The sequence below is a fragment of the Perkinsus marinus genome (assembly GCF_000006405.1).
Source record: "Perkinsus marinus ATCC 50983 genomic scaffold scf_1104296970664, whole genome shotgun sequence".
Classification (NCBI taxonomy): domain Eukaryota; phylum Perkinsozoa; order Perkinsida; family Perkinsidae; genus Perkinsus; species Perkinsus marinus.
This window is the reverse complement of record NW_003202385.1, coordinates 461,735-472,064: the sequence shown is the minus strand read 5'-3', so window position 1 is coordinate 472,064 and position 10,330 is coordinate 461,735. Positions and strand designations below refer to the sequence as shown.

General features: G+C 46.7%; 3 protein-coding genes across 3 annotated transcripts in view; 2 read left to right on the top strand and 1 right to left on the bottom strand.

The window, feature by feature from the left end:
- Window positions 1-1,184: 1,184 nt before the first annotated feature.
- Window positions 1,185-2,411, bottom strand: Pmar_PMAR017189 (hypothetical protein). The gene has a single exon (XM_002767566.1). The coding sequence runs from the start codon at window positions 2,403-2,405 to the stop codon at window positions 1,626-1,628; it is 780 nt and encodes a 259-aa protein (XP_002767612.1). The 5' UTR covers window positions 2,406-2,411; the 3' UTR covers window positions 1,185-1,625.
- Window positions 2,412-4,202: 1,791 nt separating this feature from the next.
- On the top strand, window positions 4,203-8,422 carry Pmar_PMAR017188 (ATP-binding cassette protein 3, putative; the record flags this gene model as incomplete). The annotated part of the gene is made up of 4 exons (XM_002767565.1): window positions 4,203-5,099; window positions 5,155-5,340; window positions 5,386-5,511; window positions 5,558-8,422. The coding sequence occupies 4 exons, from the start codon at window positions 4,203-4,205 to the stop codon at window positions 8,075-8,077; spliced, it is 3,729 nt and encodes a 1,242-aa protein (XP_002767611.1). The 3' UTR covers window positions 8,078-8,422.
- Window positions 8,423-9,728: 1,306 nt separating this feature from the next.
- Window positions 9,729-10,330, top strand: part of Pmar_PMAR017187 (conserved hypothetical protein) — a gene marked incomplete at both ends in the record, with an annotated part of 4,443 nt that continues 3,841 nt past the window's right edge. The window contains 4 exons of the mRNA XM_002767564.1: window positions 9,729-9,809; window positions 9,855-9,980; window positions 10,044-10,117; window positions 10,220-10,300. Coding sequence (XP_002767610.1) covers window positions 9,729-9,809; window positions 9,855-9,980; window positions 10,044-10,117; window positions 10,220-10,300 — 362 coding nt within the window. The remainder of the gene's footprint in view (window positions 9,810-9,854; window positions 9,981-10,043; window positions 10,118-10,219; window positions 10,301-10,330) is intronic.

The following is a 10,330-nucleotide window of genomic DNA, read 5'->3' as shown; positions in this document are numbered from 1 at the left end:
CTTAGACAAGATGTCGGAGTTATGCGGAGTGAAGGAGAAGCATTAAGTTTATGTATGTTGAACGTACAGTAGAAATAAAGTTTCTGGGCATGATACTGCAGCGCAATCATGATTTCTCATCTTTACCTCTCGAGCCATTATTGTTGCGTGAACACAGTACGTGTAGAACATCTATGTAACGTAGTATCAACAAAAGCATAGCGGAGCACGCGCAGCAGGGAAATTCCATAGCAGATGTGAGAGACAGATGAAGACCATGTGTATGCGCGTGGCACGCACATAACAGAAAAAGCGGCAGAAAAACCACACAACGGACACATTTCGCGTATAATAGGACTGAAAGAAATGAAGAGCTGCGTAAGTACGGACATCGTCAAAGTATCGTCCGGGTGATTGCAGATAAAACCTCACCCAGTGAGGAATTCATACTTCCCGTAGCGGAAGAACGCTCCCAGAAAGTAGTACTTTCCGGTGAGTTAATCTCTCTTACCCGCCGATGTTTTAGAAAAAAATGCGAGAAAAAAGATAGAAATGAGCAGAAAAGTGGCAGAGGGGCGTATGCCATAATGTATTTCTGCCGAGAAGAAAATTGAAAAAGAGCAAATTCTAAAAACATGCTGAAATGCATTTCTGCCCAAGAGAAAAGAGCGTTTCAGCAGAAGTGCGGTTTTGCATAATGTCAGAGCGCTTTTGTAAATCAGAGTGCTATTATGTGTGATAAGAGTGCGATTTTGTAAATAGCTGGCGCTGTTTTGTCGTTTAAAAAACAGCGGACACATAAGAGCATGTGCGGTTCTTACGGGCCAAAATAGAAAACAGCACTCCGCTGTTGCGCTGTTGTGCTGTTTTGTATTGTACCGATCCATATGCCATTCGGCGCGCTCTACAACGCGCCACATAATGCAAGGATTGCTGGCTTGACAGAACCAGTCATCCCTCAAAACTTGTATGTATGGCTGTACTGTGAGTGAAGTTACCGTCACGGTAGTACCGTGTCCCTACGACTTGCATTTCAGCATAATACTCAACTAATCAGACTAGCAGACTGCCAGTAGCAGTTCTTTTTCGTCACGAATCGCGCATTATCCTTACTGGTCTTCTGAGACTACCCTGGACAGTTTCCCCTCGAAACAGTCGATGGATATGATCTATTGAATGATTTATAAATCAACAACGACAAGATCGACCAGGAAAGACTGAATCATTCTGTGAAAAATTGAATAAATGTAACGGCAACGAGCCCTACCAAGCGTGTGCCTAGGAAGGGGTCGGAACCATACGAAGGTGAAAAATGGGAGCTACCAAGCAGTCGAGCATGTACCGCCCTAGTTAGCCGAGTACCGAATGTACTGCAGAAAGTAACCTCTAATAGTACCATTAGGTAAGCAGGCCGGCACTTGTGATGAGAAAGCACTAAGAGCGACATTTGTGAAAGTCGCACAGAGAGTTCCTATTAATAAGATATCCCTCTTGATTGCCACGCAATAGAGAGGGACCTATTCATTTGGGCACTGCCGCCGTGTGCGAAACTGAAAGTTAATACATTTGGCCAGACTTTAGCGACGAAACGACGAGATGAAATCATGAACCGAAATACGCCAGGTTAAGAGGAATCAGATCTACCTCTAGTGATAAGGTTGGAACGAATGACAATAGTGCATGTTGCGTGAAGCGCACGAATCATACTCAGCTGAATTGTCATCGAGGAGGTGCAGAGCTTCCCCAAAGAGTTGTGAAGCAGCATCTTCATTTCGACAAAACTCTGCGTCATCAACAGTCCAAGTATTCTCCTCAGATGGCAGGTAATTTATATAATTGCCGTTGTCGAACTTATTATCGTTTGTGGAGTATAGCGAGCTGTGTGAGAGGAGGCTTTCTTCGCCAATACTTGTGCGAACCCCAGAAAGCAGGTCCTCTGCTGGAGGTGAACGTAGGGTAGTCCATGGTCTTCCAGCTGATAGCCTTGGCCTTGTTCGTCTGCGACTCATGCGTCTACCACGGCCCAAGGCGTCCGCCGAACGAAGAGTCCCATGAGCATCATAGCGATGCTTGTTGCGTTTGCCAGCCGAGCGCAATATTGGGGGAAAAGGCCCACCAAGAGAGCCCGGAAGAGACTTGGGATTTCCATAATAACCACGAGGAGAAGGAGGTGAGTCAAGCAGCCCGCTGAGAGACACCAAATCATCTACACCGTGAGCGTAGGTACAGTTGACACCATGAACACATCGACCTTGAAGAGTGTGGAAAACACAGAGCTTCGTCTTGTAGTAGTGTTCCTTGGGGACAGCAGCTGACGACAACGACGAATAAGTGGTTTTCAGGAGACTGTCGCCGGCTATGGACAGCTCATCGTTGCCGTTGAAGAAAGCTGATGGAGCCAACTGCGTAGAGAATTCGGTTGCCATCAATTAGAATGGGAGTTCAACTCTGAGAAGGGGGGTGTCCTCTCACTCCGTATTCTGCAGGCATATCATAGGTCGGAGCATCGCACCTCAACTCTCCAGTGAGGAGCCCTCACAGGAAGCCTGGTCTACCACTGGACCGAACTGCTGTCTCCGTCCTGCCACGCGCATGCGTGCAGCAGGTACACCGAACTTTCTCACAGCAGTGTCGAGAAACTCTTATTTACTATCGTTTGCAATTCAGAAAGGGCCAGCACTCTAGCAGATATCTTACAATGCCCCATGAGCTGTACTTATTCTGTTTTGTTCTTTGTTTTGAGTAAGGTCGCCAAACGGCTCTTGTGCGGACTAAGGCGACGCACAATAACTATCCGTGACCGCGGCTGCACGGCGCCTTCGGTGCCCTATTATAGTGGGAAATTCACCGCTAAAAGAAACCTTCTATCCATCTTGGCCCTCTACATCATCTGATGGCGCACCTGTAAGTTGATTATCGGGTATTCTCAGTTTAACACAGTATACAATCTCATTAAGCTCCCACGTGCTTCGCGTTGACGCTGGACATGAAACCTGCCAACCGCACCCCTAATCAGAATTGTCTCGACGAAATATCGTTCCATGGCAGAACATTCAAAGTTGTGTGTGTGTGTGTGTACGAGTTAGAAATGATGAGGTTTACCGTACTTCACAAACATGAAAAGTCAACACAAACATGAAAAGTCAACTCTAATTTTTTGGGCGTAGCGAAAATTGCATTGGAAACCGGTACAATACTACGTCACAGTCCCCTCCATATTTAAAGTCGATTATAGCATTGTACTATACTTGTTATAAGCGATTCTGGAATCGATCCTGAGTCTCGAATTTGGTTTAGTGAACGACCCCAGTATCCAATAGAAAGGGTGAAAGTCGACTACTATGAACTGCATTGCCGAATTTGCGGCTCTGTGTTCTCGGGGTGCCCATTGTGAACACAAGACGGTAAGAACTGCTGATACGGTGTCCGTCGAGACGGGACTGACCAATGGGGCAGCAGGTGCACAGGACTAGAATGCACATGCGTACGCCACAGCTAATATCGATCAGACGCCCATATGTGCATGGCTCCGGTAGACTCCCCTTCAGTCTTGGGTAAGCAAGCCTTTTTACTAGCATTAAAACATGTTAGCTAACAACGTGAGAGCTAACTCATGTCCAAGAAGTTCTCCATGGATGTTGATAATGATGCTTCGACTCGAACAACCTCCAAGGTGGAAATAACAAATCTGTATTCTACTTCGCTCTGTCATATAACCACGACAAGGTTGTCCTCGCTATAGGTGTTCTAGCGGCCTTGGTAAGCCGTCTAGCTTGGATACCTCTAGTATCGCTTTACACTTATGCTGCCGTCGCTGGTCTCGATGACTTTATGCATGGGCGATTCCGTCGCTTTCATTTTCAGCACGTGTTCATCCTATTCCTCTGAAGGTGAAACTACGATGTCGAAAGTCGATTACCAACAAGCCAACGATTAACACCTGTTGATTCTACCTTTGTGTTTGTCTCCGTTTAAGCTAGCATGTTCATAGAGCAATTCCGTTGTGTTTGGGTGTATTTTCGTTAGAAAAGTTATTTTGTCAGTTATAAAAATCTTGTTCGTTCGCTACTTTAAGAATTGGCTATCGTCAATCCAGCTTCAGTATGGTGAAGCTCTCATTATCCAAATTCTGCTCTAAACGGGCTCGGAGGTCGTCGGAAGATAGTGGTGACACCCCATCGGATGAGGACTTCAAATCTGTATCATTCCTAAAGCTATTCAGCATGGCTTCGACTACGGACTATTATGCCCTGTCCTGCGGTGTGATCGCAGCTATGTGCAACGGCGCGTTGATGCCTGTGTTCTCCCTCTTGTTTGGCGACTTCGCTAGTGCGTCTGCTGGTGGCCTTGACGGGTTCATGGATAGAGTCGTCACTGTTACGTGGCAGATGTGTATCCTCGCTGGCGTTGCCCTTGTTACAGGAGCTATATTCAATACTTGTTTCACGTACTTCTCTGAGAATCAGGCATCTCGTCTGAGAGTAAAGTATTTGCAAGCAGTGATAGGTCAAGACATAGCATGGTTCGACATGAGGACCCCTGCGGCAATCCCGTCGCGTATGGCTGAGGACGTCCTCAAGGTTCGTGATGCTATTGGCTCTAAAGCATCCATGTGCTGTGTGAACATTGCCATGATGGTTGTTGGGTATATAATAGCCTTCTACAGAGGATGGCAAATCACCCTCGTTATGATGAGTTCTCTACCACTTATCATGATTGCCGGCTTCCTCATGGCGAAGACTATGTCAAGCCTTTCTTCGGAGGGCCAGACACAGTACGCTGCAGCTGGTGCTGTAGCAGAGGAAGTACTCGGATCGGTGAAGACCGTAGCTGCATTTGGTGGGGAGAAGCGCTCTATGGTGAAGTATGCTCTCGTTGTTAAAGATGCACTGAGATCTGGAATACGCGGGGGCATTTTTCGAGGGCTTTCTATTGGCTTTACTATGGCAGTTCTATTCTGGACATATGCTCTCACCTTTTGGTATGGTGGTTCTCTGATTCGTGATGGTGTGACGAATCCATCCACAGGATTGCCGTATCAAGGCGGTGATGTCCTCACTGTATTCATGTCTGCCATTATGGCTACTTTCTCCCTGGCCCAGATCGCCCCCCATGTGCAAGTAAGTTTATCATCGCTACTCAGTTGGAGTGTGAAATCGTGAGTTTTATCATCAGGCCTTCGCTGAGGGGTGTGCTGCTGGTGGGAAGATCTATCCGCTGTTCGAGGAGAAGGCCTTGATCGAGCCAGAGGTGCGTCGTTTGGCCGACATGGACGAGGCTGAGGCTATAAAACCGCCACAACTTGACACTTTCGAGTTGGAGAAGGTGAAGTTCAACTACCCTGCTAGACCGGAACTACAGGTAGGTGGTAGTCGGCTATGTGCATTATAAGGTTCGCCTTATCAGGTCATCAAAGGCGTGTCGTTGAGTATCGAACGTGGTGAGAAGGTAGCTTTCGTTGGTGAATCCGGCTCGGGCAAGTCTACTCTGGTGCAGCTCATCGAGAGGTTCTACGACCCCGTGGAAGGACGGGTGGGCTGCTTTATAGTTTTACTTGGCGTCGTGTATTTCATGTTAGGTTCTGGTCAATGGTGTTGATATCAAGAGTATGCCAGTTCACCAGCATCGTGCTTTGTTTGGTTATGTTGGGCAAGAGCCGTTCTTATTCGCCGACAGCATTCGCAACAACCTCACGTACGGTCTGGTTGGTAAGAATCTCCCGTCGGAGGCGGCCATCAGAGATGTATGCAAGAAGGCTCAGATTCTCAACTTCATTGAATCGCTGCCACAAGGGTTCGACACATATGCTGGTCCTGGCGGTAGTCAGGTTTCCGGTGGTCAGAAACAGAGGATTGCTATTGCGAGAGCCCTTCTGCGCCATCCTCAAATTCTCTTGCTCGATGAGGCTACGTCAGCTCTTGATAATGAGAGTGAGAAGATGGTTCAAGCTACTATCGATTATTTGCAAACGACAGTCAGCATCACGACCATCTCGATTGCCCATCGTTTGTCTACTATCAAGAACTCTGATAAGATCTTCGTTATGCATCTGGGGAATTTGGTCGAGCAGGGCAACCATGAGGAGTTGATGGCCATGGCTGGGGTGTACAGTGCGTTGGTGTCGGCTCAGGCTGCGGCGAGTACTGAACATTCTGCTGAGGCTCATGCTGAGCGCACTCGTCGTTCCTTGTCGGCTGCTGGTGAGATGTTACGTAAGGCTAGTTCTCAGAGGAAGCAGTCTGAGTTGACTCTAGGGGGTGTAGCCGAGGAGGAGGACCAGGACTTCGAGAACAGGTTGTTGGGTAAAACTGAGGAGGAGATCGAGGCGGAACGTAAGAAGTTGATTTCGAAGTCGTACAAAACGCCGTGGAAGCGTCTCATCGGTTTGAGCCGGAATGAGAAGTGGTGGTTCATCCCGGCTATCTTTGGTGCCTTCATCTCGGGTGCTGGTTTCCCCTTGAATGCGCTGCTTCTAGCCCATGCACTTACCGCTTTCTATTACCCCCCGTTGTTGATCATGGATCGGGTCAGCACAGTGTCGCTGTATTATGTGGGACTGGGCGCGTTGCTCTTTGTTGGACATGTGATGCAGTCGTTGGGGTTCTCGGTCATTGGTGAGAACTTCACATGTAATGTTCGTAAGCAGTGCTTTAACAAGATAGTTGAGCAAGATATGGGCTTCTTTGATTTCCCCGAGCACGCGGCTGGTAAGCTGACGGCTTCCTTGTCGACCTATGCTGTGAAAATGAACTCCATCACTGGAGCCTCGCTGGGTATTTACGCCCAGGCTGTGACCGGTATGGTCGTAGGTGCAGTCATTGGGTTTACAGGCTCTTGGCAGTTGACTCTGGTTATGCTCGCTATGGTGCCCTTCCTGGGCATCGCTGCGAAGGTGAACATGTCTGTTAGGGTTGTGGGCAAGAAGGAGCAGGATGAGCTTAAGCAAGCCCAGCTAGTTGCATCAGAGGCCATTCAGAACATGCGCACGGTTAGAGCGTTTATGGCAGAGTCGTGGACGGTGGAGGCGTATGATCGTTATGCTGCTAGATCGAGTAATACTAGTTTCTCAGCGGCATCAGTTCGTGGGCTTACTTTTGGTGCTTCCAACTGCATCATCTTTCTTGCTTACGCTATCGGGTTCTATTATGGTGGCCATCTTATGGTGCATGAGGGTCTGAGCTACACTCATATGCTGCAGGCGTTGATGGGCATCATGTTTGCTGCTATGGCTGTCGGGCAGGCTATGGCCTTCCTCCCTGATGTCGCCGAGGCTAAGGTTGCTGCTCATGACGTGTTCGAAATCCTTGATACGGAGTCTAAGATTAACGCGGTAACTCCTGATGGGACCGTCTGTGTTCTTGGTGATGGTATTATCGAATTTAAGGATGTTCACTTTTCGTATCCGACTCACCCGGAAGTTGAAATTCTAAAGGGTGTCTCCTTCCGTATTGAGCCCGGTCAGCAGGTGGCTTTTGTTGGGCCCTCTGGTAGCGGTAAGTCTACAGTGATGGCTCTCATGCAGAGGTTCTATGACGTCAATGGCGGCAGTGTATGTGTTGGAGGATCGGATATTCGTATGTTGGACATCTCCTGGTGGCGAGGCAAGAACGGTTATGTTGGCCAAGAGCCTGTGTTGTTCGACATGACTCTTGCTGAGAATGTCCGTTACGGTAAGGAGGATGCGTCTATGGCTGAGCTGGAGAAGGTTGCTAATATGTCCAATATGGATTATGTTACTTCTATGGGAGGCAGCGTGAAGTGGGACGATCCGATGGGTCCGAAAGGTTGTCGTCTATCTGGCGGTCAGAAGCAGAGAGCAGCTATTGCCAGAGCTCTTGTGAGAGATCCTCACGTTATTTTCCTCGATGAGGCTACGAGTGCATTGGACTCTACTAGTGAGAAGATCGTCCAGAACGCCATTGATGCCGCCTCGGTTGGTCGTACCAGTGTTACAATCGCTCATCGTTTGTCGACAGTTCGAAATTGTGATGTAATATATGTTGTTGCTGATGGCAAGATCGTCGAATATGGTGACCATGATGCTCTTCTTGCTAAGGGGGGAGTGTATTATGATCTTTACACTAAGGGGCAAAAATAATTATCCTCTACAAGATTTGAGGTGGCTCTAATACTATGATAATGACCCTGAGTGGAATCTGTTGTCGGTTTACTTTGGGTTCAACAACAAAATGACGAACTATAATAGCCATCATAATATTGTAATCTTTACGTTTATTTCTGCGATCGTTCGATCGTTTACTATCATCAATAAAAACTTATTGCTTTCCCTCGTTGCAGCATAGCATAATAGAGGCGTTTCCGATCTCAACAACTCGACAATTGTAAGCCGCTTTTCAAGATGTGGTAGTCATCACTGATGTGGCTATTCCATTGTCGTTCGAGTGGTAGTCATCAGACTTTGGTAGTTGACAAGTTACTTACCATTGAGTGTTTTCTTCGGAAGTTGCCTTTACTTTTCATTTGTGTTGTGTTCATAGTAGTAGTGGTAGCGAATACAATGTGGTAGTGAATGTTCATAGTAATCAAGAATGCTACGCAAAATTGTACCGCTCGTTTTTCTGCGGGTTGTGTTTGCTTGTTTGACGGGTTGTTGCTGTTGATGAGCGTCTCACGTGTGACTCGTATAGTCTACCATGTCAGACTTAGTGTGAAATTCTGTTTCCACCGAAAAATAGGAAGCGCTAGCTATTCGATACCATCGAGTAGTGAAGGAAGAATTCATCTTAACATGAAGTTTTCAGTGGTGACGTACTAGCGTTGTGCATCAGTAGTTCTATATACGACTTTAATTCTATTTTAACATCGTTGCCTATAGTCCTTGCAGAGTAGTGAGAGTGTTAAGTTGTTGAACCCTACTAGAGATAGGTTATTCTGTTATTTGGAACATCATCATGTCCATTCGAGAGGTCCGTAGTTTCCGTACGAGTATTCGTTCGTTTATAGATTGAAAATGAATCCATTGTAACTCGACCAACATCAAAGCATGCGGAGTGTCGTTAACTCCGTCACGCGCCACGAAATTATCCGTCTCAATTTGCCATCCTATAGTCGAAAACAAGCCCGTTTCTTTCCCTTGAAACCTTCGAATAATTGCCTATCTAATTAATTTGAGATTTTTATATACCAAAATTTCTCCACTTCCCGACGTAGCCAAACCCGCTGAGCAAGATAGGCTCCACTAGGTTGTATAATATTCCCGAGAAAACACCCGATGTCGTTATACTTCTCTTTTCGAGATCATCTCTGTGGAAGAGTACTTGATTTCAAGTGCTTCAGTTGATATATCGCCTTATTGGAATCTATATGAAGTCTATCATTTCTCGTCAACGCTAGATGCTCACTAATTATTTACTTTCATTGAGTAGTGAAGTACTGGTAGGGAATGACTCGTATTGCTTTTAGTGAACCCCTTTGGGCCCGAAAGGAGACACTCTTTTCTCAAGCGAACTCAAGTCAGCAGGAGCACGTGGTGAACTACATATGCAGATGACAATATATAGATTGTGGAAAAATTTTTGGGAATTCTCATTGGGTTTTGTATACTCCTACCCGAATTCGTTTGTAAGCCTGCTATAGTGAATGGGGAAACTCCTGAGCTCAGTCACGGTAAGCGAACGTTTACTTTAACACTAAGAGTCCATGGTGATTGTCGATCTCGATCGTCCACTCGTCGAGGCGACAGTTGGGCTCCTTCTGGGGATGCTTTTGCCGTAGTTCGTTGCTTGTCAATGACCCCTCGGAAAAATCGGCCGTCTCTGCCGACCAGCAATGCCGACTTGCAACCCCACCCTGTTACGGAAGAGGAAATTGTAGTGAAAATGTGGAAGATCCTTAGTGGTGGATTTTCCCCGTAGATAGCACAACTTCGTGTGGATTTCGCAGAGGAGATTGAAGAAAGCACTGTTCGAAACGACGGCGAGTGCATCTTTGATGATCATTACATAGGACGCTTTGTAAAGGCACGAAAATGCGTCTATCAGGTGATAGAGTATCCTATTAACTGCTACTATGGGAGATTCTAATGGAGGAGTTTTAATTCTCAGAATGCCAAGAAAATGTTTGGAAATCACTTGCAGTGGCGTAAGGAGTTCGGAACGGATGATTTACGGCTAAACGGGTAGTAGTATATGAGATTGGCTTCTTATCGATGAAGAGCAGTAATAATTTCACTGAGTTATCGAGAGAGCCATCTATGTGTGCTGGCAATTGCAGACGTCAGTTTTGACTTCCCGGAGTACGAGGAGGCTAAGCGGTTGTATCCCCATGGCTATCATGGAACGGACAAACAGAATCGACCAGTGTAGTAATTGGTACGGTATGGATATGAAAA